The 19,406-nt window shown below is 33.1% G+C and overlaps 1 protein-coding gene across 1 annotated transcript in view; it reads left to right on the top strand.

The window, feature by feature from the left end:
• The window catches only part of PGM2L1 (phosphoglucomutase 2-like 1), a 48,212-nt gene that overhangs the window by 15,079 nt on the left and 13,727 nt on the right, over positions 1–19,406 (top strand). The window contains exons 2-6 of the mRNA XM_012645586.1: positions 8,337–8,504; positions 12,113–12,219; positions 12,926–13,010; positions 15,500–15,583; positions 16,828–17,021. Of these exons, the coding sequence (XP_012501040.1) occupies positions 8,337–8,504; positions 12,113–12,219; positions 12,926–13,010; positions 15,500–15,583; positions 16,828–17,021 (638 nt within the window). The remainder of the gene's footprint in view (positions 1–8,336; positions 8,505–12,112; positions 12,220–12,925; positions 13,011–15,499; positions 15,584–16,827; positions 17,022–19,406) is intronic.

Below are 19,406 nucleotides of genomic sequence, written 5' to 3'. Positions count from 1 at the left end.
ATTCAAGCTTTTTATTTATTTATTTATGTCATTAAGCATATTCAACATAGTTGTTTCATGGCCTGAATCTAATAATTTTCACATCTTGAAGTTTTTTCAGGTCTCTAGTTTCTACTCGTTCTCACACAATACCTAGTTTCAATGTGTATCTAGTTATTTTAGATTGTGTGCTGGATGTTATATTTAAAAGATCTATAGGATGTTAAGGGTATAAATAACTTCTTCCAGTGAGGATATTCATTTACTTCTTCTAGGCACAGGAGGTACTTTAAACCAAATTCAGAGCTTGTGGTTTTCTGGCTGACCTAGACTATGTAGACCTGTGTTATAATTCTGGGTTGATCTGTTTTTTATTTATTTTCACCCTGAGAATGAAGTTGTTTGGCATCTAGCTTATTGTAAGGATAATCTTCCTATTAAAATTTCTTAACTTGTGAAAGCCTTGGGCTTTGATTTTAATCCCTCTTGTCTTGAGGCCATCAGACTGAAAAGTCATATTTTCTGGAATGTGCAAATTACTCAGGGTCAAAAAAGTTTCACTGCCCATTTATCTCTGCAGGTTCTTTCTTTACCTTGAGTTTTGGCCTAGTAAATCTCAGCTATCTTGTCAGGCCTTTTCTTCTCCTTATAATGTCCCTTCCAGCTTTTTAAGTTGTTTTTACCGGAAGGGTTGACCATAAAAATCTAATCCAGCATTACCAGCAACAGAAGTCTCAGTGCCTGTGCTTTAAATTTATATTTGCTGTTATGTGATTTTAATTCTCGTGAAATGATCCTATAACAAAGCATATATATATCTTGCAATGGAAACTTCTAGAAAATTTTGTCTTTCACTATTGTGACCTAGTAAATTTTTTAGAAAAAATTTATTGTGTGTATTTAAGGAATATAACGTGATATTATAGGATATATATATTGATAGTAAAAAGATTACTATGGTGAACCAAATTAACATATCCATCATTTCACATACTTAATGTGATCTAGTAAATTCTTAATTACCAGTGATAATAAAGAGGAATTAATAAGATAGGAAGAAAAAACAGAAATAAAAACACACTTAGGCTGGGCACAGTGGCTCATGCCTGTAATCCTAGCACTCTAGGAGGCCAAGGCAGGAGGATCGCTTGAGGTCAGGAGTTGGAGGCCAGCCTGAGCAAAAACAAGACCCCAACTCTACTAAAAATAGAAAAAATTGTCACTAGAACTTGAGCTTTATGAGGGCAGAGACAGTGTCCTCTTGTTCTCTATGGTATCACCTGTGATGGCACATACTATGTGCTTAATAAATAGGTGCTTTAAAAGTAATTCAACAAACATTTGTTGAGTGACTACTGTTTGCCAGGTTCTTTTCTCAGTGCTGAAGATGTAATAATTAAAACAAAGTAAATATATATTACATTATATATATATGTCATATATATAAATATATATATTTGGGTGATTACATTAAATGTGTGTTTGTGATTTAATTTATCCTCAAAGAAAAACATGAGTTACATTTTGCCCTTAGGCCTTTCTCTTAAAAAATATATAATTAGGAAATTTATTTCTACTGGGAGTTCTTATGTTTGATTATAAAACTTAAACATTCTAATATTTTCTTTGTCTCATATTAACTTTTCCTGAAAGAACATGGCTATTTTGTTGATATTATGAATCATAATCAGTGAACACATATTCTGTGTACAAGAGGTATTGTGGAAGATAGATACAAAGTTGTTGAGGAAATGGTCTCTGCTATCAGCTGAAGGTACCTGCATTATGAGAGTAATTGATTAGTGTTTTTAAGGGAATTCCCAATACTGTCTTTTAACTTTTTTCTAATACTTAGTTTTGACTGACACTGCCCTTGGGATTATAGGAAAAATACAGAATACCAAGAATATATAGTCATTCCCCTCAAAATGTTTGCAAAATAAGGGTTTTTATGAATGTTGAATATATGAATGGCAAGAAGAATGCTTGTGGATAAGCAGGACTGATAGGGGATGGAATTCAGTGTGCAGAACACGCGTCAGGTTGGGACAAGAGATAGACCCAGTCTTATTTCATATTGGCACAAACATTACTTACTGTGTACTTACTGTGTTAGGGCACGGTGTAAGCTACTGAAGCAAAGACTATTATACAGAGTGGCTTAAAGCAGAGAGAAGATAATTTCTCTCCTAACATTCAGAGGTTAGTGGCAGTCCAGGACTGGTGGGGGTGCTGTGCCATCCTCAGTATGTGACTTCCACTATTGATTCAAGGTGGCTTCCCCAGCTTTCGTATCAGCCCATGGGAGGAGGGTTAAAAACTTGGGAGAGTATAGATTTAATGCTTCTCAGGGAAAGACCTGAGAAAAGAATGTTATTTCCATTTTTATGCCGTTGGCCAGAACTTCATCACATGGTCACACCCAGCTGTAAGGCAGACTGCGATATAGCTCTTAGCTGGGCTGCCATGCATGTACCCGGCTAAACTCAATGACTGACAAAGAGAAAAATATTGGGAGACAACTAGCAGTTAGGCCCTATTACCAATCTGGTAACACAGATTAGTGAGTTATTGTCAATACCCTCTGAAACTCATACATTTTCTGTTTTTAATCCAATTGAAACACCAAGGTTTTTTTTTGCTTTTGATTGGATTAGATCTATGGACATGGTAGCACTCAAGCTCCTTTGGCAATTGGCTGTTATCTTTGATTTTGAAAATAAATGGATATGTTTTATTGGATAAACAACTTTTCAAAGTATGAGGTTCAAGAAAAAAGTTAAATAGAAAGTGATGAAGAGGTTGAGTTCTTGACTAGGTTCCAAGGTGAGTCTTGAGTCTAACAGTAAAAGTGTTAGGATTTGAAAGGATCTTTTCTTTTAAAAATGCATATAGAGAAACTGGAAACTAAGAGGGCATCTTTTCTGATTAAATTCAAACCCCTAAATTGTACTAATGAGCTTCAGAAAGAAATGACCTGCTCAAGGACTCATGGCTTGTTTGAAAGAATAGAATGAGTAAGAGCTCAGGTTTTCTAAGTCTTAGGCTATAAAGGAGATAACGTGGTAAGAGCCCGGCCACTATACTGCATGAGCTCTGAAAATACAAACATGGAGACTGAAGCAATTTCTTTCAATCTACCACCTTATGAAAAGTTTTAAGGGGTATGTGAGTATATCTCTCTGTATACTAACTGTACCGAACAGTGCAAGCTAACTGCGGTAACAAATACTATGAAATTTTAGTGGCTTACGCAGTGAAAGTTTATTTCCTGCTCGTGTTGCAGTCCAATGCTGGTCTATGAGGTAGGAGGTAAAGGAGGGGGAATTTTGCTCCATGAAATCCTTTATTCCATCTTGTTGCTACATACTCCTCTAGGTCCTTATAGTCCTCTCCGTTTAGTGGGTAGATGGGGAAAGAGAATCGGGGGGAGGGTTTTATGGGCTAGGCCTGGAAGTGGCGCACATCTCTTCCTCTCTTATCCAGTGACCAGAACTCTCTCACGTGGTCTCATTTAGCTCCAAGGGAGCCTGGAAAATATATTCTAGCTATGTGCTGAGGAAGAAGAGTAGAATATTATTCTTATTTTTTATAGGCAAGGATACTAGAGTGAAATTACCTGTTTTAGGTCATAAAGCATTTATTGATGCTACTGACTAGAGCCCTTGAACTTTTTATTCTTAGTACCTCACATAATCATGTCTGGGTAAAACCTGTAAAGCTTTTTTTTTTTAAAGATGAGGTCTATATGGTCTTAAGTTTTGAAATAAAGTTAACATTTTTATTTTAATCATTCACACAAATCTTGTCATATCTAATATTATTCTTATAATAACTTGTTATATTTCAAAGCTTATCTTTTACTTTTGGGGTAGTTAGCATCTTCATTTCCTAGATATGATTTTTGTATTCATTAAGCAATTATTATTCAAGTAAATCTCATTTTATATGACAAGTACATTCAAACCTTTTATCTAAGCCAACGTAATTTATGCTAATTTTTACCAAGTTTTTAAAGGTAGGGAAATTAGATTTAGAATTACACAAAAATCCTTTAAATGGGAAAGAAATAATTGGTTTAACATTAATATATTTTGAACTTAATAAGGAAACATCTGACTTGGAAAACCTGTCCTGCTCCTGGACTCTACATTTGGATCTTCAAGCTGGCTGACCCTCAGAAGTAAATGTCAGCTATGTTTACCCTTCAGATTTTCAGGTTGCAGTTTCCTATTTTAACTTCTGTTTAGAAATAAACTAAAAATTTTTTTTCTCTGTAGTTATATAAAACTGTTATTTATTGTTTAGACACAAGTCTCTGTCAATAACATTTTTAAAATGTTTATAGTTGTATAAGAGTTATTAAAATATTAGGTTTATAAAATAAGCAGGAAAGAATATTTATAGGTAAACTCCTCATTGGTAAATTTGATTACTTTTTTAAACATACTTTTATACACATTTATATTTATTACGCATAAATAATACAGAAGTCCCTAATTATAATAGGTTCAGAAAAACCTAAGTGAATCGAAAATGATCCTTTATAAGTGAATGCTAATACTTTCATTTGAGGCAGACAGAGTTGGTGTGATTTTGATCTGGTGTGTAGCTTTCTTCATATCTATGAAAGTTTGTAAGAAGTCAAGTTTGTTAAAAGCACTTCTGTTAATATATACTTAACGTGTTTTTTTAAGATCAGTTCTTTCATGTTTTCTTTGAATTTGGGCCTTATGGTCTACGATATGGAAAAAATCTCCATGAGTATTATGTAAGAAGACACTTTCTTTTCTTCATTTCAGCCATGTAAAGTTGCAGCAATCCATAGGATTAGAACCTAAAGGAAAATTTTTGGTATACAGGTAAAATTTAAAAATAATGCATGGCTTTATTCTGTATTCTATATTCTGTAGCTTACTGATTTCATACTAAACAATTAGCTTTATAACTGATGAGGTATAGAAAATGCTAGTAGTCACTAAAATCTCTGGATTTTCTGCAGGATTACTTTTTTGTGATACTATAATTATTGGGATTCTAAGTTATACTAGTTAAGAGCAAATTTAATTCAGATTGAATGCACTTTCTAAATAATTTTCATTTTATATAATAGGTCATTAGGTATATTTCTGAAAAGTAGGTAAATCAAATAACTCTTCTACTGACTTAAATTGTAATGGTGTAATTAGAGGTGTTTTTTCTAATAATTACCATGAGTTGAACAATTGTTTTTCTTTTTTTTTTTTCAGCTGACCAAGCTTCTACCCTCAAGTAATGACAAAATTATAAATAAAAGAGGAGATTTAGAAAGCAAATAATAATTTCTATTTAAGAAAGCTCCAATATAAGTTTCGTAGATTCAGATCTTATGAATAGCTTTCTCTGGGTGGAAAAAGGAGAACAATTTGTGAAGTAAAAAAAAATTCACATAGACACACAAGTAGTAATTTTTCTCAGCTATCATGAATACCTAACTAGTTTTTACCATACACAAAAGTAATATATATGTAAAATATCCAAACAGGACCTGGGCTAAACAATAAAAATAAGTCACTTTTCTACCTTAAACCCCATACTTAATATCCCCTTCAGAAGTAATGACTATTTTTAGTCTCTTACATTGGCATGGAATATTTCTAGATGATACATAAGTATATGCATACCTCTTTATATGTAAATTAAAATACTTTATATACTCTTCTGTTTTCCTTTTCATTTACTATATCTGAGTTCTACATGGAAATTGCATTTTAAAAATAATTTTCTTATAATTCTATTTTCATATTTATAAAAATCATAGTGATTTAAAGATTTTAGCAACAAAATACAAATATTAATTTCATCATCTGAATGGAAAATTCATGATAATTATGACTATGTAGATAGCTTTTTAAGTTATATTTTTAAAAGTTTGTAACATCAGCATCTAGTTTAATGTCTAGCTTTTAAATAGTGAAAAAAACTGAATATAAAGTAGATTTCAAATTCTTGTTATCATAATTGTTGAGCTCTTTTTACCATACAGATTTACTTGTATGTCTAACACATCATGATTCTTTATCCAGTTTTATTTGTCTCTAACTTACAAACCTTTCAAGAATCAGGAATTAGGTTAGTACTAGTTGTGATGTTTATAATAAGGAATGGAATTTTTAGGCCCTACTCTAGTAGCTGATCAGTTAAACATTGGGAGTATACTCAGTATCCTAATAGCATTTATGTCTGGTAGATCATTTTTATATTCGTATAAGGAGTATTGTTTTGCTTTATAACTGGAGTTAAATTGTTATTAGAAGCATTATTTTTTTTTTTTATTTATTATTCCAGGGTTTTGTGAGGGTACAAACATTATAGTTACACTTTATGTCTTTGCCTCACCCAAATGCGGGTTAAAGGCATGCCCTTCCCTCCCTTTATTAACCTGTCCTACACGATTATTTTGTTTGTTTATAGTGAGATGGTGTAGGCTTTAGAATCAGACTAACCTGGGTTCACATCCTGTCTAAATCTCTAGTACCAGTTCAGTGATAGTGGGCTGCTTCTCTAATTTCATCTGTACAATAATACTACCAGTAAATATATTGCAATGAACATTCTTATATGAGTATAAATTTTTGTTCATGTGAAGGTATTGCTGTGGACAGAGAAATCTATGGGCCAAGAGTCACATACGGTTAAAATTTAATACTTGCTGCAAGTTCACTCTAAAAAGACTATCCCAATTTACATTCCTACTAACAGTATATGACAGTGCCATATACCTTCTACACATGAAAAGTCCATTCAATTTTTGCCATTCTTATGCCTATCTTTAAATGTTAACCCTTTCCAAGACTCTTCGACTTCTATATCAAACCCAGTGGTACGTTAGATATTGAATAATATGACAGTGGCCCAGATAATGTTATTGTTTAAATTTTTCTCTTAATACCTATTCATATTTTATGCAGGCTATATATTTTTTATTGTGTACCATTTATAAAACAGAAAAACTCCTTGAGTCTAGATTTTATATATATATAAAATTTTATATATATATATATAACCAAAAAACCATTTTGCTTAAATTATATATGAATATGTTTTATGTCTTTATAAGGACAAATATACTGTAACATTTAACACCTTTCAAGTATGTTGGTTTATTATCCTGAATATTTGTTATCATCGTATAGACTATAGATGTAGAAGATGTAAATAGTTATTATGGACTCAATTCATATTAATCTTGAAGAGAGAAGTTGTGTTTTATTTTGTTTTCTTAATATTTGACTCTTCTAAAAAGAAAATAATGGAAAATTCTGTGTAAGTTTTACTCTTATTGTAATTGCATTTCTATTTGAAAACTGATACTCTTTTGTGAAGACCATTTTTAGTCATAGCTTATTCTTGAGATTTATGAAAATAAATTAACAGTATGTAACAATTAAATACAGAATACCAAAATAATAGATGTTGACATGCCCTGCCTCATAATCCATGTTTGGATTAAATTTTTATGCTCATTCTTAACTAAATCCGTATTTGACGCCTAAGAAGACCTTTTTGTGGTCAACTTGTGTGATAAATAAATTGAATGGTTTTCTGTGATTTTAAGGAGTAGTAAAGCTTATTTGGTTATTTTGAATTGCAGATGTTTAGGTAGGTAATTAGTTGGTAGGCATGTTTTGTTGGCATTTATGCAATAGTTTCCATATTCCTTTTAAAAGTTAATATAGGCTATAACTTAATTGGTGTCATTTTTGACTAAGAGGTTTATTTTGGATTCGTAGCTCATAAAATTTTCTAATTGTTAGAACATTCTTTAATCTGCTATAAAAATGCTATAACAATTAGAGATACGTAAATTGCCCTCAATAGGATCTGGCTCCTTTGGGGACTCAGTAAGTGGCAGGTATAGTTTTTATTATACATACTAAGGAGTCACACTGTGCCAGGAGCAGTGGCTCACACTTGTAATCCTAACACTTTGGGAGGCCAAGGAGGGAGGATTGCTTGAGTCCAGCAGTTGGAGACCAGCCTGGACAACATAGCAAGACCCCATCTCTACAAAATATTTAAAAAATCAGCTGGGAATGGTGGCACACACCTGTAGTCCTAGCTACCCAGGAGGCTGAGGCAGAAAAGATCACTTGAGCCCAGGAGTTCCGGGTTTCAGTGAGCCATGATTGAGCTACTGTGCTGCAGCCTAGGTGACAGATACAGAGTCTGTCTCTTAAAAAAAATAAAGAAGTAACACAGTGGAATTTATAGTGCATGTAGAACCCTGTGATATGTGCATATTGGCCCTTCAGAAAGGCTTAATATTAGGACTCTGCTTGTGATCCTAGTTAAATTCTAATACTTCTTTTTTATAGAATCCCAAAACAAAAGAGCAGATTGAAAATCTGTTACGAAATGGGATGAACAAGGAGCTGCGTGATCGTCTTTGTTGCCGAATGACTTTTGGGACTGCAGGACTTCGTTCTGCCATGGGGGCAGGGTTTTGCTATATTAATGACCTTACAGTAATACAGTCAACACAGGTAAGTATTATAAAGTATTATAAGTGTACTTTTTCCTCAGTCTGTTTTTTTGCTTTATAAATTAGATAGTGCTTTTCTAAAAAAAAAAAAAAATGCTTATTTCCAGTAAGGTACTCTTACATAAGTAAAAACTATAGATTTAATTCTTTTATTTTTTTTTTCTTTCTATTTTTACAAATTTATGAGGTACGTATGCAGTTTTATTGCATACATAGATTGCATAGTGGTCAAATCAGGGTATTTTAGGGTATTCATCATCCAAATAACATACATTGTACCCATTAACCAATTTCTCATCATCCTCCCCCCTCCCACTTCCTCACCCTTCTGAGTACTTCATTGTCTATAATTCCACTCTCTATGTACACATTTTTTAGCACCCACTTATGAGGGAGAACATGGGATGTTTGTCTTTCTGTGCCTGGCTTATTTCACTTAAGATAATGACCTCCAGTTCCATCCATGTTGCTACAAAAGACATGATTTTATTCTTTTTTATGGCCAAATAGTATTCCACTGTGTACATATACCACATTTTCTTCATCCATTCATTCATTGATAGACACTTATGTAGATTCCATATTTTTGCTATTGTAAATAGAGCTGCCATAACATACGAGTGCTGATATCTTTCGATATATTGTTTCTTTTTCTTTGTGTAGATAGCCCATAGTGGAATTACTGGATTGGATGGTAGTTCAATTTCTAATGCTTTGAGAAGTCTCCATACTGTTTTCCATAGAGACCGTACTAATTTACATTCCCACCAACAGTGTATGAGTTCCCTTTTCTCTGCATCCTTGCCAACATCTGTTACTATTTTTTTTAATAATAGCCATTTTGACTGGGTTAGGTATTTCACTGTGGTTTGATTTGCATTTCTCTGTTGATTAGTGATACTGAGTATTTTTTCATATACCTATTGGCCATTTGTATGTTTTCTTTTGAAAAATGTCTATTCATGTGCTTTTCCCACTTTTTAATGGAATTATTTGTTTTTTGTTGTTGAGTTATTTGAGTTCCTTGTGTATTCTGGATATTAGTCCCCTGTCAAGTGAATAGTTTGCAAATATTTTCGCCTTCAACAGATTCTCTCTTCACTCTATTAATTTCTTTTGCTGTGCAGAAGCTTTTTAGTTTAAGTCCTATTTGTCCATTTTTGTTTCTGTTTCCTGTGTGTTTGAGGTCTTAGTCATAAATTCTTTGCCTACACCAATGTTTAGAAGTTTTACCTAGGTTTTCATCTAGTATTTGTATAGTTTTGGGTCTTATGTTTTAAGTCTTTAATCCATCCTGAGTTGATTTTTGCATATGGTGAGAGATAGGAGTCCAATTTCATTCTTCTGCATATGACTATCCAATTTTCCCAGTACCATTTATTGAAGAGGGTGTCCTTTCCCCAGTGTATGTTTTTGTTGGCTTTGTCAAAGATCAGTTATCTGTAAATATGTGGCTTTATTTCTGGGTTCTCCATTCTGTTTCATTGATGTATGTGTCCTGGAGACTAAATTCTGACCTTTGGTCTTGCCCAAGATTTATCTTAGAAGTCATTTATATTATCTTCAAAGTCACAGACTAACTTTCTAATTAAGAGTTATTTTGCTACTGGGGAGGTTGAGGTGGGAGGATCCCTTGAGCCCAGGAGTTCAAGCCTGCAATGAGCTATGATTGTGCCACTGCACTTCACCACAGGCAACAGAACAAGACCTGTTCTCTAAAAAAAAAAAAAAAATTTTGATGATTACTTATTTTGGCAAATGGCCATTCATAAAGGTTAACCAGAGAATTTAGAAAATTAAGTTGAAAATATTTCCCTTTAACATGCTTTTCCATACCTATATGAGAGTTCTTTAAGACAGTTGTATAATACGATACAATTTATTTCTCTCCATTTTTATGCAATTCACTCTAGAAACAAATTGCATCTATTTGCAGGGAATCATCCTCAATATTTCAAGAAACTATATTTTTGAGGCCAATAATACATTTAGCATATACTAAAAACAGTTATGAGCTAGAGAATTGCTCAGTAGACATAATGCTAACTGATACTTCCAAACAGCAAATCATCTTTAGCCTTGTTCTGAGAGAATTCTCTAAAGCCAAGGGCTAATGCAGAGGTTAGGGGAGAAGGGATGACAAAAATGGCTGGAAAGGATACCTGCCACCTTCCCTCCCCACCCCTCCCCCATCTCCTTTCTATTCCTCAACCAGATGCTTTATTTAGTTCAATATTTTCTTACATATTGTTTCCTAATAAGCTTTCATTTAAAGCGAAGATGGCTTGACTTTACAAAAAGGGATGGAAGAGGAGTTTGAAAATCAATTTCTATAAAAGTACAAATATTTGCAGGAGTTGGGATTATATTATGTGGGGTAGAAAACTAGATGGAATCTGATCTTAAGTCCCAGCCCTTTTCAGACTCTAGATACAGGGGGATAAGATAAGATGTATTCTCATAACAGATAATAATATGAGGCTTTATGAGGTTTTAGGATAGTATCATCATTAGAAATAAGTTGTTGAAACTAGCTGATTTGGGCTCTATTAAGTGCATGTGGGTGCAGGCACACACACACACACACTCACTCTTATAGGGAATAGGCTGGGGAAAATAATTACACGTGAAAGACCCACGCACTGGAAGTCACTGGGGCCTTGTTTCGTGCTACAACAGACTTACTTAGCAGTGTCTGCCATATAATAGGTCTTCAATAAATCAGTATGACTTAGTTTTATTTGAATGAATGGCCTTGGGCAAGTCATTACATGAAGCTTTAATCTTATTCTGTTCCCGCTTTTTTTTAAAGAGATATTGAAAAAGACCAAATTAGAAATGGTATCTGCATTTCTTTCTTTCCAGGGTCACTATAAGGATTAAATATCCCATCTTTTTTGTGGAAATAATTTTAAAGGACTGTAGTAATATGAAGTGTTACTTTTTAGAGATTGTTTTTTAAAGTTAGCAAATCATTCATAAGATAGTTAAATGGTTTCAGTTTATCATTGTGATGTTTTCAGTATGAAATGCTTCATTTCATTTTTTTGTCATGCTTGACTGCAAATTTTCCTAGTCTATGAGATTTTTTTCTGTGAGATTTTAAAAACAAAACATTATAATTGGGATCAACCATCTTAAGAAATGTTCCAGTAAAGAACTATGTAGCTGATTAAAAATGTTTGTGTCATAAATAGGTCAAATCTTTTGGTTGGCTTCAGTCATGATTTAGCAAGGGCTTAAAATGGTCAAAATTCTGTTCTCTAGAGCCTTGAGGTAGGAAACAATTTCTTTTGACTCTTTTAACAATTTTTTTTTAGCTTACTGACTCTTGTGTCGCATCTTTTTTCCTAAAGTCTTATTGTATTGATTTAGTTACTAAATCGGTATTTCTGTGGTATTAAATGTGTCTGAAAATCCCCTGAATGTTTGTTGTCATACATTTGTGGATTAAACAATACTGCACCCACATTTGTAAACATGGGCATAGAGACAGAGGCTAGTTTCCTAGAAGCCAATAAGCTGCACACCAAACAAAAATAAGAAATTTTAAGTCATATAAAATGCAAGCATTCATCAGGACTGATCTTTTGTGTTTATTTGCTTCAGGGGATGTACAAATACCTTGAGAGATGTTTCTCAGACTTCAAGCAGAGAGGCTTTGTCGTTGGGTACGACACTCGGGGTCAAGTAACTAGCAGCTGCAGCAGCCAGAGGTACAGTGTTTATTGTTTCAAAGATTAAGTGGAGTGGAATAAAACATTAAAAAAAATTTTTTTGTATAGTAGTAGGATTTCTGAAACAGGATACTGTCAAATAGAAATGTGATCACATGCTAATATTTATTTTAGAGCTGAAATAGAAGAAAAAGCATTTCAAAGATAAGCTTTATATTTTACAGAAAGGAGTAAAATCTTAAAATATTTAGAGCTTATATTTAGAATGACATAATTTGGTGAAAGCACTGGGTAGGAGTAATTATATAGCTTGTATTCTCTTATAGCCCTATTTGATTAATTTTAGGGTATTTTCATAAATAGTTAATCATGATGTAGTGATACCTTTTTTCAGGGAGTAATTAGGCATAGTGGGTTCATCAAAGTCTCTTATTTCACTTTCTTCCATTATTTTTGCCTTCTGCAGATTTTATTTCTTAGTAAAAGAGACATAAAAAAATGAATGAAGGAAAAGAAAGAAACTGAAATGTCAATTCTATTAATTGTTAAGCTCCTTTTAAAAAATATCGTATTTAAAATTTTTCAGTTGGAGCATGAAGCTTAAATAATCAGTGATTGTAGGAATTGGCTCTATTAGACTACTGTTATTCAGAATAATTATAATATGAAACATTTATGTGAAAGATTGGTTTTTAAAAAGTATGGTAAGCTAAGGACTAAATGAAATTTCTCTCTTTTTTTTCAGGCTTGCTAAACTCACTGCTGCAGTCTTGCTGGCCAAAGATGTTCCTGTGTATCTTTTTTCAAGATATGTTCCTACACCTTTTGTAGTAAGTATGTTGTATTAGTGATCATACAGTTTGCTCTTGAAAAGATTTCTTAAATGAACTAGCATTCAGATATTTTTCATGCATATAGTTCTGTTTCGAGTGATATGAAGGACCAATGGAAGGAAAACAAATTTTGCTTTGAGTTAATTTTCATTCAAGAAGCATTTGTTGAACTACCTGAGAACTTGATCTATAAAAGTTGACAAGTCCACAGTTATGGTGGGATATTTTAATGTTCTCCTTTCAGAAATTGATTATCAGGCAGACAAAAATGATTAAGGATAAATTTGAACATACTGTTAACTGGCTTGATCTGGGGGGTGTGTGTGTAAAAATATTGTGTTCAGTGATGGTAAGATATACATTATTATTAAGCCGAGTCACAAAAAAAGGTTCAAAAAATGCCATAGAACAGCTTATCAAGCCATATACCTAGACCCTGATGCAATAAAATTAGAAATAAAAAAGCCCATAAACTCCCTATGTTTGGAATTTTAAAAACACATTCATAAATAGTTAATGGATTAAGGAAGATATTAATATTATAAATGAAGATTAGAAACTACAGGCAGTCCTTTCTTTGCATGGTTGTTCAGGGCTGTAAAGACAGCTGTGCAAACTAAAACCATGCAAAGTGATCTTAATAATCAATGGGAAAAATTACAATTGTTCCATGACCTTTAAAATTTTTTTTGCCCAAATATTAAAAATACCCTTACTCTTGGTTAAAATTATATAGGGAAAGGAAAAAAATGATGAAACTAATATTTATTTTAGTACATTATAATTTAAAACATTAGAAACATTGAGAACAAAGGTGTTTTATTTCTTTGTAAATAAACTTATCAGGAAGTTTGATATGATGAGCAGTCCTTGCTTATTGTCATGTAACTTACAATATAAGCAAGCATCTTTTCTATGCCTAGGCAATGTTATACACCTTTATAAGTTTGGATTAGCTTCCAGCATCTTACCCTTTGTTACTTTCAGTGTCATGAACTATCTCTGAGAGTTCCTTTGATGTGAAATCCTTTTGCTGGGGTCTCTTTCTCTGGAATATTTTCGTCCTTTTCATCACAACCTCGTTCCTCATTTAATCCATATGTTCACCTTCACTACGCTTACCTGGTTGCATATCTAGAGTCTCATGAATGGTAGCAGCGTCAATATTCCCAGCTGTTTTTTCTATAACTGTATTTACATGCATTTCAGATTTTCCTTCCACTATTATTACTTTTTGTTTCTTTGCTGTACTTTCATCCTTGTTGACCAATTCTCTCTTTCAACTATCTATTTTTGTAAACCATCTTGTGGGTTTATTCCTGGGAGACAAGGAGGCAACACAGCTAGCTACATGCTGTTTGTGTTGCTTTGCTGTTTGTGTGAGAGCTGAATAACAGATGCTCAGTGACCAATCACTAAAAGAGTGACATGACTGGTTACTGATCATGATAGGTCTGTTATATACCTAGTGATCTGTGGACTGAGAAGCTAGCAGACAAGTGTGTACTTGAGGCATTTGCTCATGGTTAGTATACCATGGCAACTGAAATTTGGACATGTTGTTGGGAGACTGCTGCTGTTAAACAAAAACATGGTATCAGAAATTCGTGTACATTGGAATTGTGCAAAGCAAGGACTGCCCGTATGTATTTAAAACTGAGCAATAATGAAAACAATAAATGGCAAAAATTGTGAGATATAACTAAAGCCCTACTTAAAGGGAAATTGGTAGCCTTAATGAATATATTAGGAAAAAAAGATTTAAAAATAGTGAGCTAAGCAGATGCAGGCTGTTAAGGCAAAGGCCCAGAGAAGGTGTGAAGAGGCATATGGAAACAAACAAAAAGATCTATGGGAATATGTGAAAAGCACTGACATAGTTCTTTATAGGTAGACACAATTTAAACATTCCTAAATGGGATTATGTCATGGTTAATCAAAAAGCCAGACCACATTGAACATTTTTTAAAGACTTTTATTGAGGTATAATTTACATATCATAAAAATCACCCATATTAAATGTACACTTCAACGATTTGTAGTAAATTTAGTGACTCCTGCAACCCTCACTATAATCCAGTTTTAGAATATTTTCTTCATTCCAGTGAGTGGTTAATCCCTATGCCTTCCCTCAGGTTTAGGTAAACACTAATCGACTTTGTTTTTCCATAGATTTGCTTTTTCTGAACATCTCATAGGAATAGAATCATTAAACTCTGTGTTCTTGGGGAAAAAATAAATAAATAAATAATGAGCTAAGCTTTTAACTTAATATGTTTGGGCTAAAACAGAATAAATCCAAATAGAGTAAAAAGAAGGAAATAAAATATGAGGAAAAATCAAGTAAATAGAAAATAAAGAAGGTATCAACAAAAGCAATATTATATCATAATGTCTTTTCCTGTTATTTAATCAAAGTTATTCTCATGTCAAATGTATGAGTAGCTAGGAAGAAAAATGGAATCATGACGTTACTATTTTTTCAGCCGTATGCAGTCCAGGAGCTCAATGCAGTTGCAGGTGTGATGATTACTGCATCTCACAACCGCAAGGAAGACAATGGATACAAGGTAAACCTTGGACTCCTGACCTTTGCTTGTTTTATCGTTCTTACTTTATTCAAATAATATGTGCTGAGTATATTTTCTACAGTGGGTAGCAGAGCCAGACATTGGGAACAGAAAGTTAAAAACATTGAGGCTGGCCCTCAAAGAATATGTATCTCTACTTCTCAATGTGTACAATTACAAAAGTCTCTTTATTAGTCCTTTTACTTCTAATTGCCCTGGATTTCTCTATCTTTTCTCAAATCCATCCTCTCTACATTTTAGAAATAAAGTCATATTGTACCAAGAACTTAAAGAATAATAGGCATTTTCAGGAAAGAGCCAAAGAAATAGTACCTTGACCTCACTCTCCTCTCCCTCTGACCTTCTGCTGGTGCTCCCCATTGGCCACAGGACCCACTTGATGTGTCATCCTCTGTGGCAGAAAGCAGAGCTAGAGAAGGGTGAAAGTGGCTTTGGAGGGGAAATAGCAGATACTCAGCACAGTATTGAGCCAGTGTTTAGGGCTTCTGGGTGATGAGTTTGCCATATTGTTTGGCACATATTCAAATGTATTATTCTTTCCTTCATTCAGGAAGCAATACAAGGAATTCATGTCATATACAGGGTAGAAGTCAACATAGATATTCTCTAAGCAGAGTCCCTTCTAACTTTGGAATCCTATGAAATTATAAGAATTACATTTTCTTGCCTTTTGGGTAACTGTTCCTAATGTCTTATTAATCAAACCACTTGACAAACTGAAAACTTATTGAAATGTATATGAATAATATGTTGTCTTTCCTGATATAGATTTATTTGGTGTGATATAAATTCTACTTTATGATGAAAAAATGATTTTTTCCATATCATATAACCACTTTACAATGTTAAGTTTAATAGTATCAAGTTTTATGGGATATTCTATGGTTTCTTAGATTATCTTTAGTATATAGTTACAAATCTAAGAATATGATTGGATACTATGGTATATGCATACTATAATGTCATAATAATGTCCTGCTTGTATTTTACTTGTATTATTATTAAAATATACTTCTAAAAGAGAAAATAATATGTGATCATTTTATTACAGTCCTTGTGGAATCATTACCATCAATATCTTTTATAATTTATTAAAGTAGTCTCATGTTGACATTTTTTTACTTGATTAATTTGATGTTTCTTCATAAAGGCAAAGATCTCTACTGTAGCTAAGATCTGATAAGCATTTTAAGTAATTATAGCTATATTTACCTATTATTTAGGTTTATTGGGAAACTGGTACTCAGATCACATCTCCTCATGATAAAGAAATTCTGAAATGTATAGAAGAATGTGTGGAACCCTGGAATGGTTCCTGGAATGATAATTTAGTGGATACCAGCCCACTGAAGAGAGATCCTCTGCAAGACATTTGCAGGAGATACATGGAAGATCTGAAAAAAATCTGTTTTCACAGGTATCTAAGTGGGAATATCGGATAATATTACCTTAGAATAAGGTTAACAAATGAGGGAAAGTAAAAGGATAAAAAAGTATTGCTTCATTATATTGAAATTATAGCTAAATAGTATTATTTATCAAGAGCCAAAAGGTTGAAATAACCTAAATACCCATAACTGATGAATGGATAAGTAAAATGTAGTATATCCATACAATGAAATATTAATATTCAGCAGTAAAAAGAAATTAAGTACTTACATATTACAGTGTGTATAAACCTTGAAAACATTATGTTAATTAAAATAAGCCAGTCACAAAGAACCACATACTATCTGATTTCATTTACATGAAATGTCAAGAGTAGGCAAATCTATAAACACAGAAATAGATTAGTGGTTGCCTATGGCTGGGAGGAATAGGAGGGTGTGGGTGTGGCAGCTATGGGATGCAAAGGTTTTTGGGGGGCAGTAATAAGAATGTTCTAAAATTGATTGTGGTAATGGCTGAACAACTCTATGAATATAGTGAAAGCCATTGAATTATACACTTTAAATGGGGGAATTGTATGGTATGAGAATTATATCTCAATAATTATACTTAAATATATTTCCTCATATAAGATCAGGAAATTTCCTTAAGATTTTATTTTTCCTTAACTATTTTTGTATTTCCATAGCTATTTCTATAAGTATTACATAAATAGCTAACACTATTGCTATAAGGAATCCTGGCTTGTTGAGTATGTTTTTCTTATCCTACAAAATAAACTTTAGCTTTTTCTCTATTTTATTTTCAAAAGTACACCCATCAAGCTATCAACTATTTGTGTCTTCTTCTAAAATGATAAGTAGGCAGTAATATTAGCTAAATGCTATGACCTATAGTAAATCTAAAAATTATTTGATCCTTTGTAGGTTTTTTTGTTTGTTTGTTTGTTTTTGAGATGGGGTTTCACTCTGTCTCTGGGGATAGAATGCAGTGATGTCATCGCAGCTCACTGCAACCTCAAACTGCTGGGCTCAAGTGATCCTCCCATGTCAGCCTGTGAAGTAGCTGGGACTACAGGAGCATGCCACCATGCCAGCTAATTTTTCTACTCTTTGTAGAGGTGGGATCTGGCTCTTGCTCAGGCTGGTCTCGAACTTTCGGCCTCAAGCAATCCTCCCGCCTCAACCTCCCAAAGTGCTAGGATTAAAGGTGTGAGCCACCATGCTTGGCCCCTCTTATTATCTTTTCTATCTTTGCTCATTTATATTTTTGTTTTTTAAAAAGTATATGGGCAAAAGCAAATTAACAAATGAACCTAACTATACATCAAGCTGAAGGTATAATCACACAGAGAAGAATTATTTCAAGTGACTTTAAAATACTGTAATTTGAATATACATTTCTAGTGGGATATGTCCTAAGGATAAAGAACTACAGAATCACCTCAAATTGTATTTCATAACTGTACTGTTAGTAGCAATGTCGATGGCCTTATAGATGTAGATATAGATAAATACAGATATATAGATAAGCATGCACATATACATGTACTATAAAACATGTGGGTAATTATGTCAGTGTCACCAAGAACCAAGATTGTAGTATGAGAAGGAAATGTAAAATCAAAATAATTTTAAAATTATAATTTTAAATATGAATTTGAAATATTAGTATGAACTCACGATTTATTTACTTCTTGCTAAAATACTAGTTCTATTACTAACAAGACCTATGACTGCCCCTAAAACCCAGATATTGTGGTTTCTAAATAGCATTTCCCAGTAAAAGGCACCAGGGCTCCTTGAAGAAAATGATGATTCTCGTCAAGACTGGGACAGAAAATGTACGAAATAAACCTGGGATATCTACTTTTTTTTTCTTGCCATAAAGTAAGGAAGCCATTAAAGATACTGGGGTCATAGCAAAAGGATATAGGAGCTAACTTGAAGGGACTCCTACTAACTATCCTATTAGATCACTGGGCATCAAAAAGAATAATCAATATAATGAATTAAAACATTAAACATAAAAAGCGCATGACTATTAGTAATACTAAAGAAGGACATCACTGGTCACTTTTGGGAGTTGTTGGACTGAAAATTGCTCATTCTGAAATTTGATAAATCCTGAATTTTCATTCTGAAAATTGGTAATTTATTGAATCTTTCTCTTAATTTGTTCTGCCTTTCCTATATAAATTGAATTTTAGGGTTAATCAAATAGTTGATGAAGGATAATTATTTTTTAAAGAACAATCCAACTAGGCCGGCGTGGTGGCTCACGCCTGTAATCCTAGTACTCTGGGAGGCCGAGGCAGGTGGATCACTCAAGGTCAGGAGTTCAAGACCAGCCTGAGCAAGAGCGAGACCCCGTCTCTACTGAAAAATAGAAAGAAATGATCTGGACAACTAAA

The sequence above is a fragment of the Propithecus coquereli genome, unplaced genomic scaffold (assembly GCF_000956105.1).
Source record: "Propithecus coquereli isolate 6110/MARCELLA unplaced genomic scaffold, Pcoq_1.0 Scaffold235, whole genome shotgun sequence".
NCBI lineage: Eukaryota > Metazoa > Chordata > Mammalia > Primates > Indriidae > Propithecus > Propithecus coquereli.
This window is presented reverse-complemented; position numbering and strand designations above follow the sequence as displayed.